Raw genomic sequence first — 15,708 nt, forward strand, 5'->3', positions numbered from 1 at the left:
TGGGGTCATAGACAGCATTCCTCCTCCTCCATCAGATGGGCCTGTACATGTGCTTTCTTGAGTAGGGGGACTTAGTGGGTACCGCAGGATTTCAGTCCTTCATGGCGTAGTGCGTTACCAATTGTTTTCTTGATGACTATGGTCCCAGATGCCTTGACATCATTGACAAGATCCTCCAGTGTAGTTCTGGGCTGATTCCTCACCGTTCTCATGATCACTGAAACTCCACGAGGCGAGATCTTGCATGGAGCCCCAGTCTGAGGGAGATTGACAGTTAATTTGTGTTTCTTTCTTCTTCAACTCTCATCACCTTCTCACCAAGCTGCTTGGCGATGGTCTTGTAGCCCATTCCAGCCTTGTGTAGGTCTACAATCTTGTCCCTGACATTCTTGGACAGCTCTTTGGTCTTGGCCATGGTGGAGAGTTTGGAATCTGATTGACTGATTTGCTTCTGTGGACAGGTGTCTTTTATACAGGTAACAAATTGAGATTAGGATCATCTCCTTACCTGTATAAAAGACACCTGGGAGCCAGAAATCTTGCTGATTGATAGGGGAATCAAATACTTATTTCACTCATTAAAATAAATTTATAACTTTTTTGAAATGCGCATTTCTGGATTTTTTTGTTGTTATTCTGTCTCTCACTGTTAAAATAAACCTACATATAAAATAAACCCATATATATATATATATATATATAAAATAAACCCATATATATATATATATATATATATATATATACACATACACTTCTCCATCAATTGCTCCCTTTGGCCAGGAGGCCAGCTCTAGGACGAGTCCTGGTTGTTCCAAACGTCTTCCATTATGGATAATGGAGGCTACATGCTTCTATGAACCTTCAATGAAGCAGAATTTTTTTCTGAACTCTAGACCTTAGACATTTTATTAAGACGTGTGCCTTTCCAAATCATACCCATTCAAAGTGTGTTAACATTTACAAGCAAAATGAGTGCTCCTGAGCTAATTTTCAACTGTCCCGGATAAGGGTATGAATAATTATGCAATTATAGAATAATTTAAGTTTTTATCTCGAATAAATTGGCAAAGATGTTAAAAACCTGTTATTTGCTTTGTCATTATGGTGTATGGACATAAGACTGCAACATAAAACGTGAAAAAAAATATATATTTTTAATATAAATATGGTGCATATACAGTGCCCTCCACTAATATTTGCACCCTTGATAAATATGAACAAAGGCGGCTGTGAAAATAAATCTGCATTGTTTATTCTTTTGATCTCACTCAAAAAATTCATAAAATTCTAACCTATCATCGAAGTAAAACAATTAAAAGTGGGGAGAAAATCTCATGATGATATAAATATTTCTCCAAAGAATGTTGGCCACAATTATTGGCACCCCTAGAAATTCTCATCAGTAAAATATCCCTGAAGTATATTCCCATTTTTGAGCACACCAGGGTGACTAGGAGCATGAAATTGTCCAGCCATGACTTCCTGTTCCACAGGATTATTTATATGAGGAACACAAAGGCCAAATTCCCTTAATCACCCATCACAAGGAGTAAAACCTAAGAATATAGATCTGATGTGCAGAACAAGATTGTTGAGCATCACAAAATAGAAAGTGGCTGTAAGAAAAGAGTTAACGCATTGAAAATCCCCATTTCCACCATCAGGGTATTAATTAAGAGGTTCCAATCAACTAAAGATGTTAAAAATCTGCCGGGAAGAGGACGTGTGTCTATATCGTCCTAATGCACGGTGAGGAGGGGAGTTTGAGTGGCCAAAGACTCTCCAAAGATCACAGCTGTAGAATTGTAGAGATTAGAGTCTAATCTAAATGAGTGAGGTGAACTGAAGAAGTACTAACATGGAGCTGTGAATCTGAAGGATCTGGAGAGATTCTGTATGAAGAAAATGGTCTCTGATCTCTTTTCAGGTGTTCTCCAAACTCTTCAGGCATTATACGAGAAAACTCAAGAGCTGTTACCCTGGGAAAAGGATGATAATTGGGTGCCAATAATTGTGGCCAACATGAACTAGAAAGCGTTTATTTCACAATGAGACCCCTCCTCCTCTTTCAATTGTTTTACTTCAATGATAGGTTAGAATTTTATGAATTTTTTGAGTGAAAGATCAAAAGCATAAACAATGCAGATGTATTCCTCGTATTTAGCAAGGGTGCCAATATTAGTGGAGGGCACTGTATATAAGTGGTGCAACAGATCACAAAACTCACGGTTCGGTTAATATTATGGATTGTGTGTCACGGATCGGATCATTCTTCAAATCAGCAAAAAACAAACAAAAACAAAAAAAGTTGGGTTTTTATTAATTACAGAAAGCTTACTTTAAGTACTTCTATACCACAGCAAAAACTACTAGCTGAACTAATAAAGGCAGTAATAAAACAAGAACAATTACAAAAATGACAAGCGTAGATGAATACAACAAAGCTATTAATAAAGTCAGTAATACTAGTATTCAGGTGTAGAAATGTAATAATTAATTGTAAAGTAACACAATAGTGCTCTTCACTGCAGGTATTTATAGGCTGCCGTCTCTTTAAGACCAAATGCATGTACCTAATACTGACACACATCCGGTTTCTTTCTCAGCTGTTTCGGTTCACTTAAGACATAACTGTGTTCACCAGAATACTTGCCAAAACAGGTATTTAAACATAACTTTGTGTATGTTTCCGCTCGAAGAGAAGTGAGAGGAATCAATCTGTGTGAATCTCATCTCTCTCTCTCTCTCTCTCGTGTTAAACTTAACAGGTAATCCACGAAACCGTGGGGTCTGGTCTGTACGGATCATCTACCAGCCGTTGCACTGCACACACACTTTTTTCTTTTCTTTTTTTTTTTACAATATTTAATAATAAAAACAAGACACAAAAAGTCTTTGATTTGTGTTTTATGTAAATAGTTTGAGAAGGAAAGACATTTTTGTTTATTTTTTTAAAGATTCAAAATAAGCATTCACAACTTTAGGTTCTTGCTTTTGCCAATACAATAAAGCTTTAACACTTTTGGAGAAAAAAATATGCCTTATTGTAAAGTTATTACTAAAGAGAATGCGTTAAAACACTTGATCCTGTTGCAATTACTTTTTCTTTTTTTACCACAGTTTAGAACATTCCTGGTAGAGTGATTTCAATTCATGAAATGATTCCTGGACCAATATTGAACAGTAAATATAACGTCAGACCTCTTAAGAATATATTACATCATATTCAGGAATCTTCAATTGCAAATGCCACACACACTTGGAAAAGAGCAGTCATTCATTCCTGTACAAATCTGATCAAAAAAAAACAAACAAAAAAAAAAAACACTTCAGTTTTCAAGTATAATAATTTATAGTTTGTAAACAGAAAACAAACAAACTGGAAATTAACAAAAATGGACAATTTACATGTGCTGTGTTTACCAAGAGCTATACGAATCATCAAAAAAACTTCTTAGCTGCTGCTTCCTGCTGACTCCTGTAAGTAGAAAAAATTAAAAGCACTAAATAAATCATGACTCGCGATTTTGACTATGACAAAATAAATCTTTTACAATCCTTGAATAATGGTCCTAATTTTTGTTCCATGCATAAAAAAAGTCACACACGAGAGAACAAGAGAGCTTTTAATTTAAAGACACTGGGAGAGATTTCAGTACTTAAACTACCAAAATGCCTGAGGAAACCATTGTAGGAAGCCAACAGCTGAAGCTTAATGCAGCACCCAATCAGAGGGGAAATCAGAAACTCTCTTACCATTTACATACCACTTAAAGAGCTTTGCATGAACACTGCAACATAAAAATTCACTCACCTGTACATAATGTAGCCGAAGAAGAGGAGGGATTGAATCACAATGAAGATCACAAAGTGTGTGGTAGAGAGGCAGGTGGGTAAAGGAGAAAGTTCAGGACATTTCACTTTCTCTGCAGGATTCTAAGGATCATGACCAAAAAAAAAAAGTGGTAGTGGGTGGGTTATTGGCAATTCTTTTCAGACACAATACAATAGAACATAATGTCTATATCAGAAATGCTGGTTTATTTTGAACTTACCACATTTTTCTGAATTACGTGTTCGATGTTCCTCTTGACAACATGCAAATGCTCCTTGATGTCATTGAAATGCTGGACTGTCTCATATGATCCTAGTCCGCCTACGTTACCCTGCTGCTGACCCATTGCCAGCTGCTTAAGTGAGCCTGACAACGAGTTCCTACAAACGACAGAACAACATTAGAGCGATGCTTCAACTGCCATATTAAAAACTTCAAAAACATTCATGATTCAGATGACATGTAAAATACTATTAATTATTCAAGAAGAAACGTTAACATTTTCAAAGACTTTGCATGCCAGATGGTTCCAGATGCAGATTGTTTTTTGCCTGTTTACATATAAGGGAACAGTATGTCATACAACAGGATCTTATCAAACAATCAATTCCTCTGAGACTGAGTGTCACAAAACTTAATCTATGTTTTAAATGCATAAAACAACATTAAGCTTAGAATATCCGATCTGATTCCTAAGACAAAGCTCATGTTCTTTGGATTTCATGACATTATTTCTTTATTGTAGACACGAGCATGCAAAAAGATGATTTGCATTCCCTATCCTCACTCAAAGTATTAAAAAAATTGCAGCATGTCGTCCACAAATTTCTTGGAACTAATAGACTTAATTATAAATATTGATATATAATTGTCTCCAAAAAGACAAACAAATTCTGACATTTCAGTACGTTTCAATGGATAATTCTTTCTGAACTTTGAGCGCTCATGTAGAGAAATAGATTAATATTATATTAATCGTTTTGAGCCTCTCTCACCTCTAGTGGTATCTTGATCGAACTGCATGCAAACGCTGGCGTCCCTGATTACACTGGCAAATGACTGCTGCGCACAAGGTCTTCGGCCAAGAAAATCTTCATCTTAATATTACACTGAATTGTCCCAATCTAATCTTTTAAGCCTCCTCTTAACTCTCCCAAAAGGCCATATATCCTTCAGCCTCATGGAAAAAAATGAAATTACCACGCAGCTCAAGCAGCAATGATTACTAAATTAATCTTCCTAAAAAACATGGTCCCTTTCTTAAACATATTTCAGATGATTAAGAAATACCCATTCAGGCCATGCCACAGCTTTTCTCAGGGGGACACTTTCATTTGGCTTAAAATGGTCATTAAAGATGGAATATTATACAAATATTCCATGAATATATAAAAAGATGATACATTTATAACTGCTGTGAGTATAAACAAACAATCTAGAAAATACTTCAATACTATGGGAACTAAAGAATCATTTTTTAAATGTAAATGTATTTTATAATACACTGAAGGGAATTAAATTTATTTTAATAAATATCGTCTTCAAAATTCTAAGATGATTATTAGAATAAAAAAAATATGAGGGGACGGTGAAAATGAAAACGTTTGGTAAGTCATAAGTACAGTCTCCTTGGGGAATTACAAAGACAAGAAAGCAATCAGAAGCAGACCGTGTAGTCGCTGGTGTATGATGGATATATTTAAAGATGCGCATATAATCCATCAAACAGAGGCCCATAAGGAGCCTATACGAAATCAAATTTGTTTCTTATGGGAGGAAAAAATAATTAGACACAAATCTCCCTTGAGGCAAAAAGTGAACATTTAGTAACCCTCCCAGTAATCTTTATCCACTTCAAATGACCTATATGTCAGGAGGCGGCGCTTTTTTCCCATCAGATAAGTCATTTTACAGGGCTAAGACGAGTTATGATAAAAAAAAGAAAAGGTCAAGATCTTAATATGTGCATAATCTATAAGACGAATTCGATCAACTGAGCATTTGTTTGTTGTGGACCAAATACTGTTTAAATACGCGGCAACAGGATTAGACTAAATGAACAATCAACACAGATTACTGATCTTTTCGATGCCCTTCTGACAATAGGACGACAACGTGGCCTCAATTTTGCCATTTTGATGAAGACTGCTGTATTATGTTTTGCTAATAGCAATATTAGAGATAACAATATTTGCAGATTCTCTAAATAGTGAACCTTTTATAGGTTTTTAAAAATTACAGATTTGTTCAAACGCCATCTTGTTGACATGGACAAAATGGTGTAAAAGGCTCAAGATTGATAATATAAAAGATAAGAATAAAGCTTTTTATGTTGTGATAAAATTCAGTTTCAATAAAATACAGGATGTAATTAGGTTCTTAAAAGTTTCAAACAATGCACTTCTGCAACCAAACTCCGCTACAAACAAATCTCTTGCTTAAATTCCTAACAAAACCATCGGTAAGTGTTGTTCTAAAAATTGGTTTAACAATCATTATAGTTTGGATACATCCGAGTTAAAGAGTTGTAAAAACAGTCTTTTGTGGGCTAATCCTCTCCTTGCACAGGTAAAAGAGTTTTAAATGCTGTATTTTGGTGTCTAATCCCAAAGCGTTATTGTTTGATTTTGTCTTTGTGCTTTAATCCTTGTTAGTCTACACTTTGCTTCAAAAACACCTGGATGGAAAACAAACAACCGTCTGCTAACAAAACAAAAAAACAATGCTGACATTACAGAGGTCAAAACAGAATAACAAACAAATGTATTTAATCTGGATTAAACAATAAACATCTTTAGATCTTTATGTAGAGACACAACAAACGAGAAGTTTACAGACAAAACCTAATCTGTTGCGTTGTTCAGTCTTTTGGAAAGACATGTAATGCGCTAAGGCCTGTAAGTAGTTGAGTCACTCAGAGATTGTATGCGGCAAAACACTTTATTGGCTAGGAATTTTCTGAATTATACCATGTGAGTTTTTTATTAGTTAGTTTTAGTTTTGTTTTAAATAAATTAGTTTAGGCTTAGCAATTAGAGTACATGTATAACGCATGTTTCTTTTATACTTATATTTATCCTTTTCTATTCCGTTCTAAATACTGTTAAATATAAGGATTTGTTGTGGAGTGAAGGAAAATAAAACATGCTTATAATGCATTTACTGATGCAACTTATGTGCTTTTCTTCTTTCAACAATGCTTTTCAATTTTGACCAGGTGTGACTTAAAAATCAGGCAAGACTTATATTTTGGATAATATGGCAATATTTCAGTTATTTTGGACAGGAGAACAATATCTTTCTTGGGAACTTACCTTATTTCATTGAGGTTCCTCACAACCTCCTGCTGTGTATTAATAATGGTCTCCATATCATGACTGGGAGCCTAAATACAGCATGCAAACTGTTAGGCTCAAGGACAGTTTAGATCATAAATTAGATTAATCACTTAATATTTAAAGCAATCAAAATTTGGTGCTTCACAAACTGATAAAGCAACATGTTTAAAAGATGTCACTAGTTATAAATACATCTTATGAAGGATTTTGATTGGATCTGATATGACAAATCTGTTCCACATTAGTGTTCAATGCTTAAAACATTTTCTTTGCCACATTTGAATTGTCATATTCTACCTGTCCTGACTGTGCTTGTGACGAGCGTTTGGAGATCTCCTCTGTGATGACTGACACATAACGGCGTTGCTCATCCAGAATCATGGCCAGCTGCCTGTTCAGCTGCTTGATTTCCAGGTGGATTCGATTCTGCCCCTCAAACACCTGACGGATTTCCCGGTCGTTAACGCTTTCAAACAGGTCCTCAACTGCCAGAAGAGAAACACTGAACAGATGTTTTTCTACAAATATGGTTTAAACTCAGTAAGTTCAAATTAAAGTGGAAACAGAATCCGTTGTAAAATAAAATAAATATACATGAATAAAATCCATATATAATTTTTTTATAAATAAATCACGTTTATTAGCCTGTTGAATGTGACTCATTCAATCAGATCTAAGATCATAACAGGGTTTCTAAAAAGTGTCTTGGAAAAGTGTTTTATATTATCTTTCTAGATTTCTGTGCTTTTATGTCAGTTTCTCTTAATGTTTCCAGGACATTTCTTTTGACTATGAACATCATGAAAACCTAAAGCTGAATGTGCGTCTGAGGTCAAAACTTCAGACAGAATGAGAGCAACTCACTGGGCTGCCCCTGGACATCAGGGTGCTCTTTCTGAAACTCCTCTTTCCTTTTGTCCAGCTCTTGTTGGAAATTCTCAAATTCCTCCTGGTACTTGTCCTTCTCCTCTTTGGGAATCTCTTTTTCTTGGGGAGGCTTTATAGAAAGACAAAACACACATTCAAACCCACTCACGCACATAGACACACTTATGCATACTCCAATTATAATGAACAAGAGGAATGGAGTAAGAGGTGGACACTTATGAAATAAGTATGGCCGATTCTTTTTAATCATACTTAATGTGTGTACGCGACTGTGTGGGGAGGAAAATGCGTACCAGATTCTGCCCAGGCTCTGTAAGTCTGAACAGCAAAAATGACAGAACGTCATGGTCATCTGTTGAAAACAAGAAAATTGTTTAGCCATATTTTTAAAGCTGCAGTGTGGAATTTCAGTACCACCAGAACAAGCTTAAAATGGCTTCTCTTAGCTATAAATTATTTTTAGATTACTTTTTATGGCTTAAAGGGACAGTACATCTAAATATCCTCTTGTGTTCTCGAGGGTGCATAAATTATGACTTCCATTTTTGGTTGAAATATGTCTTTAATGGTTGAAAGCAAACTATTTTCTTGTTCCAGCTGAAGGATAACAAAGAAAACACTGGACTTTCAATCTGAACGAGAAAACTTTGTTATGTTTATCCCATACCTGCAAGTCCTCCAGTGGCCGCAGAGATGCCAAAATAACCAGTATCAGGGATGATCATGTTTTCAACTCTGGTGCAGAACTCATAATCATCTTTATCAGGAGTGAAGCCGTTATTGATGAAAACCTGAAACCATTGAGAATATTCAGATGTTACTATATCTTGGAAATGTCAGATTTTCATTTGAACTTCTTAATTTTTAAAAACATGCAAAAAAAATAAATAAAAATTACCAGTTGTACAAAAATCTAATAAATTATGAGGGTCAAAAGGTCAAATTATAGTTGGTTCTTTAAAATGAATATAACTTCGACCTACCGATAAATTTTTCTGGTAGTAGGTGATTTTGGCACGTACAGGGTAAGGTTTGTTTCTGAAGTCTCTAAGACATGTACCCAGAGACTGGGTTGTGCCATCACTGGAGGAAAAATATGGTTTATCAAATACATGCATATATAAACACAAAGACAACAACAAAACATTTCCTTTTCATGTCAATAGGAAAAAAAACTAAATTAGTTCCTACTGAAATTTCCTTAATGTCATGAATCAATAAAAACATATCAAGAATATGAAGGCCTATGGTTATGTTTGCGCAGTCTAGCACATATGCTGCTGACAGCTCTCCCCCGCTGGCTCACAGATCTAATTTAATGCTTTCACTGTTACTGCACTCAGATTAAGACAGACAGACAGAGGATTAGACTCTCTCATAAATAATCATATTTCCTAATCTCCTTTCAGTTGTAAAAATGAGAGCGCTGATGTCAGCAAGCAGGATATGTTTACTTACTTGTGATGGTCATAAATAAGTTTTCCATTGTTACCCACCACCAGCACAGCAGGGTTGTTTTTCTACAATAGCAAGGTCACAGAAAAGAGACATAATCCTTATTTAATACAGAGGAGATAAATCTACTGAGGTGCATTGGTGTTTGTTCCTGAGGCAAAGGCAAAACACATAATCATAATCCTTTGATAAATATATTTAGCTCTACCTTAAGATGTTTTGACTGAAAAATGCACATCATTCAAAAACAAACATTATTGGGGCATTTAACAGACAAACAAGTGTTATTTTGTTTTCTTAACTAATAATTACAATAAATTCTATTAGACTGGTTAATCAAATTTTCTTTGAAAAGCAAAAAGATATTTTAAAACTGTTATATTATTGAGACAGAAGAGTAAAAACGTTTAATATAACATGCCTTAAAGTCAATATATTGTTTGTTTTGTTTTTATAAAATTAGTTTTATTCAGCAAAAATGCAACTTGAGCATTTCTAACTTAAAAGCAACTCGGAATAACATTTGATACAGCTATAATTGTAAAGTTATTTATAACTGTATTATTTTTATACATTTAGATTATAAAATTAAATAAACAAATCTGAAATAAAATGCCATTTTTAAAATGATACTTGTGTGCAATCACCTTTCCATCATTATCAAAAGAGTCAAAGAATATTCCCACGCCGTTCCACTGATCAGCGGCCCCGTACACAGGACCGTCCAGACCTTGACCGGCCGTGAACCATATGGCCTACAGAACACAGAAACACACACACACACACATCAGGCTCTCTTCAGTGAGCATGGGTAATTTGGTAAGTGGTGCTTGAGATCAGTGTGGTCTGCTCCACTGGACTATGGGACAATTCAAAGAAAGCACATGTTACTTGTACAACACTAGATTTTAATTGCTCATTCTACTCCGCAAATGCCAAACAATGTGAATTTATCAAGGCTGACCTATGGACACTTTTCCTGATAAAACGGTTGATGAAATATCTAAACCTAATGACTTTAACAATTCTTAGAAAATCAGATTTTGTGCAAGTTAAAGCGGTATAGCACCCAGGAATGCAGCCACACAAAATTAGTCATAGTGAACCTGATATGCAAACCTACAATTGTATGGTTTGTGAAAAACAATGAAAGTAACAAATAACTACATTTTTACATCTTATGAAGAAAATGTGACTTGTTTGCCCATGCAAAACTGCTGCCACGCTGCTAGGGTGTTCTGTGTGGTTGCCCAGGCATGACTATGCAGATGTTCTGAGTGGCTGTTAACTTATTTTTATGCTGTTAGTAAAAAGTTCCCAAAATTAAGTGTCTGTGATTTTCTGATCTCTAGATATGACTTCACAGGAAGTAGACACACTACCCTTCTGCAGTTTCTGTTTTACAGGTGTCCTTCACATGTCAGTTAAACATTCGCAATTGTCATATGCACAAGTTTAAAATGACATGTTTATTAGCAAAATGCAGGGATTCAAAGAATCTGAGAAAAAAAAAAGTATCATCATAAGCAGCACAACTGTTTTCAACATTGATGATACAAAAATGTGTCTTGAGCATTAAATCAGAATATTAGAATGATTTCTGAAGGATCATGTGACACTGAAGTAATGATGCTGAATTCAGCTGTGCATCACAGGAATAAATTAGATATATTTAATGTTTGTTTTTTTAAAGTAGAAAACAGTTATTTTAAGTTGTAATAATATTTTACAATAATATGTTTTTATTTTAGAGTTTTGATTAAATGCAGATTTAGTACAGAAGCTTCTTAATACCAAGGAATAAAACAAATTACAAGGTAATTGCGACATTTCATGGCAAGTTTATATCTCACAATTCTGACTTTAAAAGGATAAAAAAAGGCAGTTACCTTTATTTTGGCAGAAATAAGATTCAATATATAAAATACTTATTTCAAATTTCTAGCTCAGTACTTGTAAGAGTATGCCCACTGGAGAAACCATGGTTAAATGCTCAACTTAAGAACTCAAAAGGGTTCTATCAGTAATACCTTAGCTCACAGATCTGAAGTTTAACCTGTGACACTACCTCAAGGCTGTCATACCCCTAAAAGGGTCAACAGGACCCTCCTCCACTGTCATAACTATAGCAATGTGTCTGTGCTTCTTTATGTTTACATATCCTATAGCCATAAATACAGAAATGAGGCTCACATATACATTATAAATTGTTATTTTATATAATATTTATTAGATAAATATTTAATAATTATTTTCCCTCTTCTTACCAATCCATCCGCTCCCATTCGGCCTCTTCCAGACACACGGAATGCCACTTCAGCTTCCCAGTGTTCAAAACTTACAGGGCTTTTTGTCCATACCGAACCCTTCTGGCTCCGCAGAGAAGGGGTGATTCGGATCTGATCCGAACTAGGAATGGCATCTGGAGAAAAGGTGAAAATGGGAAATTGCATAAATAAATGATTTCATAATGTATATATACTGATCACTGAGCAACCTGATTTGATGTAAACAAGTTTTACAATATATATATTTTTTATATATATATTTTTTTTAAGTGCCGGACAATGATTAATCACAATTATTCACATCCAAAATAAAAGTTTTTAATTATATAATGTGTGTGTACCATGTACATATATGTATATATAAAGACACACACATACAGTATATATTTTGAAAATATAAAAATTATACAAAAATTTGCATTATTCTTAAATATATACATGCATGTGTGTGTGTGTGTATATATATATATATATATATATATATGAAATAAATATACACAGTACACACATTTAATATGTACACAAAAACTTTTATTTTGGATGTGATTAATCGTTGCCCAGCACTAATTTTTCTGATTAAAGGGTTGTTTCTCAAAACCAGGAAGAGCTGCGGTAAGAAAGCGGTAATATCTGGCACAATACCAGGTTTATGAGTAGAGACTTCCCTGACAGCATACTTCTCTGTTGAGATAGCCTGAATCTATTTAAACATAACATGACAGAAACCACAACATTAAATCTGAGGACTAAGTAAACAGCATTTGTTGCTCCTGCTGGCTAACATGTGCAGTGTATTTGAGAGATTTGGGAAACAGAACTGTTGCAAAGCTGAACTTTGCTCTTCTCACATGCCGAGACAGATTTGTTTAACCCTTTAGGGAAACTAGTGCCATGTCAGCTGTGAAACTGCATGCATATATTTATTAATAACAGTTTTAACAATGTCACCAAGACTATGCATCAAAAATGATTATGTTAATCTGATGACTAATCAAATTCACTTTTTTTTTTTAATTAAAAAGTAGCTGTTGATTTCTCAACACACCGTAAAAAACACAGCTGGCAGTGCGCCAAACATATCAGAACTGAGGTAGTGCACTGATTTTTTAAATATGTGCATAGTTTACTTTTATAATTTGCATTATTAGAAGAAACCCCACATGCAAAAGCAATGCAATCTCCCATCATTCATTCCATAACGACTGCATCACTGATTCAGTTCATTTTAACGCAACTTCCAATACATTAAAAGAGGAATTTAACCTACACGTAACTACATGGACTAAACATACTGACAAACGACAGACAGAGATTCAGATGGATGACAGAGGACAGACAGACACCTATTTATAAACTTACTCCCAGTATGAATCCAGAATGGGATTCTTCCATCACTCTGTGTCAGATGAGGCCCTTTGAAACTGTATTTATACTCAAAGCGCCGGTGCGGCGTGTCCCCAGCAGCGCTGTCGGCGAAAACGTGCGGAAATATTAAAGATATTAGTAATAAATAGGCATAAGCTGCCAGGCACTTGGCTATGGGCACCGCCATGTTTGAGTCTGTGTGCTGACGTAGCGCAGAGAGGGGCGGGATGACTGGAAATGCTGAAGGGCCAACAGGGCGCTCTCTGATTGGCTGAAGCGCTTGATTGACACGTGGGGCATTAATAAGCGAACCGCTTTGAGCCTCGTTTTCAGATTCTGATGACTTGGTGCTAGACGTGTCATAGCATTCTAGTAAATTACTGTGGTTTGATCTGCTTTTATATACAGAAAATGTTAAATTTGAATAGTAAATAACAACATATTATACATTTATTTCATTAGGAAAATACCATAGGCTATCCTTAGAAGAAGTGGACTCAATGTAAACCAAATTTTATAATTGCCTTTAAATTATATGTAAATTTCTTGGAACAAAAGAAAATTTATTTTTCTTTTCATTTCTCTTATTTTCTCTCTGGCAGTTAATGTTAATATGATAATGTGAATATGTAATAAGCTGCCTCTTGTTCTTGTGGCATTGAATTAAAGCCTTAATAATAATTAAAAAAAATAATATACATACATCACACACACACACAACACACACATGCATACACTACCGCTCAAATGTTTGGGATAAGTAAGATTTTTAATGTTTTTTAAGGGTCTCTTCTGCTCATCAAGGCTGTATTTATTCAATCAAAAATACAGAAAACAGTAATATTGTGAAATCTTATTGCAATTTCTAATATACTTTAAAACAGAATTTATTTCTGTGACGCAGCGCTGAATTTTCAGCATCATTACTCCAGTCTTCAGCATCACATGATCCTTCAGAAATCATTTTAATATACTGATTTATTAAGAGTGTTGAAACTGTTGTGCTGCTTCATATTGTTTTTCGGAACATGCGATTCTTTTTTCTTTGATTCTTTGATGAAGAATCAAAAGCAGCATTTGTTCAAAATAGAAATCTTTTCTAACAATATAAGTCTTTACTGTTACTTTTATTAATTTAAACCATTCCTTCTTAATTAAAATGATTAATTACTGACCCCAAACTTTTGAATAGCACTGTATATTGTAACACAAATGTTCTTTTTTAAATAAATGCTGTTCTTTTAAAAATTTTATTAATCAGAGAATCCTAAAAAAAAAAAAAAAAAAAAAAAATCACAGGTCCCAAAAAAATATGAAGCAGCATAGGTTTCCAACACTGATTATAAATCAGCATATTAAAGTGATTTCTGAAGGATCATGTGACACTGAAGACTGGAATAATGATGCTGAAAATTCAGCTTTGATCACAGAAATGAATTATATTTGAAAGTATATTAAAATAGCAAACTGTTATTTTAAATTGCAATAATATTTCACAAAATAACTTTTTTTCTGTATTTTTGATCAAATAGATACAGTTTTTTTATTTTTAAATAATATATGGTACAGCTGTCATGCACAATTTACACACATATTAGAAGTTCTATATATCAAAGCATTCAACAGGATCAGGAAGTTATGTTGGGTTAAGACGACTCTATTTCCTTCTCAGTACACACACTTTGATTGACAGAACAAATGACTCTCGGCACGTTCTCTTATCCTGCTAGTGAACCTGTAATTAAGGTCTTAATGAGTGCTATCTTTATGAGATTGCATGGTTGGCGAGACCTCTCACTGTGGGCTGCATGAGGTAGCACCCTGTCATTCTGACCAGTGCTCTCAGGTCAGTGCTAATGCAGCACTAGCAGCACCATGAGGAAGCGATCAGAGCCCAATGGAGAGCAGGGGCTCCTGAGGTGTCTTTTTCATAGGGGCGTCCCAAACCCTCAGCAGGACATGAGGGGGGTCTGTTATAATCCCCGCCATTCACTTTTTATGCTAATAGCTGAGGGCTAATGAGGGGGTGACCCTGACACGGCAGAGAGAGAGAGGGGCCTGAAATGGATTACATGCAGTATCATTTGTGTTGCATATAAAAGTAGATTTTTTTTTTTTCTGTTGATCAAGTATATAATTTACACTGACATGCACACAGCTGACATGATGACACAGCAAAGCTATCTAAAACTATTTTAAACTGCATGTTTATATACTCCGATGCGCTTTTGTTCATTGGATTATATATTTGAAGTGTCAAACATACACGTGTGTAACTTGTCCTGCACCTTTTGTGCTACAAACATGAATGATACACCTCCTCAAAACACGTCTTGTTGAAAAGAGAAGTGCTATTTATTTTATAAGAGATCTGATGTAACTGGCAAACTGGTAAAACGTCCCACAGACTTGCATAGAGAGACTCCCCATACCTAACAAATAAATGTGTATTTGACAAATAAAGAACCATTGGAATCAGGGGCCAGTTGCATAAGTCACCATGTTAAGACTGTCTTAAGAACTAGTTTGACTTACTAGC

General features: G+C 34.8%; 1 protein-coding gene across 3 annotated transcripts; it reads right to left on the bottom strand.

Moving 5' to 3' along the window:
• Positions 1–2,297: 2,297 nt before the first annotated feature.
• Positions 2,298–13,379, bottom strand: LOC306862310 (protein ERGIC-53-like). 3 transcript variants are annotated; one of them, XM_079405058.1, is made up of 14 exons: positions 13,164–13,377; positions 11,784–11,938; positions 10,164–10,271; positions 9,520–9,581; positions 9,045–9,144; positions 8,729–8,852; positions 8,355–8,413; positions 8,038–8,170; positions 7,471–7,658; positions 7,150–7,220; positions 4,056–4,215; positions 3,815–3,936; positions 3,424–3,478; positions 2,868–3,293 (listed from the first exon to the last, which is right to left on the bottom strand). In XM_079405058.1, the coding sequence occupies exons 1-13, from the start codon at positions 13,354–13,356 to the stop codon at positions 3,442–3,444; spliced, it is 1,512 nt and encodes a 503-aa protein (XP_079261184.1). In that variant the 5' UTR covers positions 13,357–13,377; the 3' UTR covers positions 2,868–3,293; positions 3,424–3,441. The 3 variants fall into 3 exon arrangements, with proteins under 3 accessions (XP_079261183.1, XP_079261184.1, XP_079261185.1); XM_079405059.1 differs by having other exon boundaries at positions 2,910–3,293; positions 3,409–3,478; positions 13,164–13,379; XM_079405057.1 differs by having other exon boundaries at positions 2,298–3,478.
• Between the last annotated feature and the right edge of the window lie 2,329 nt (positions 13,380–15,708).

The sequence above is a fragment of the Barbus barbus genome (assembly GCF_936440315.1).
Source record: "Barbus barbus genome assembly, chromosome: 43".
Lineage (NCBI taxonomy): Eukaryota > Metazoa > Chordata > Actinopteri > Cypriniformes > Cyprinidae > Barbus > Barbus barbus.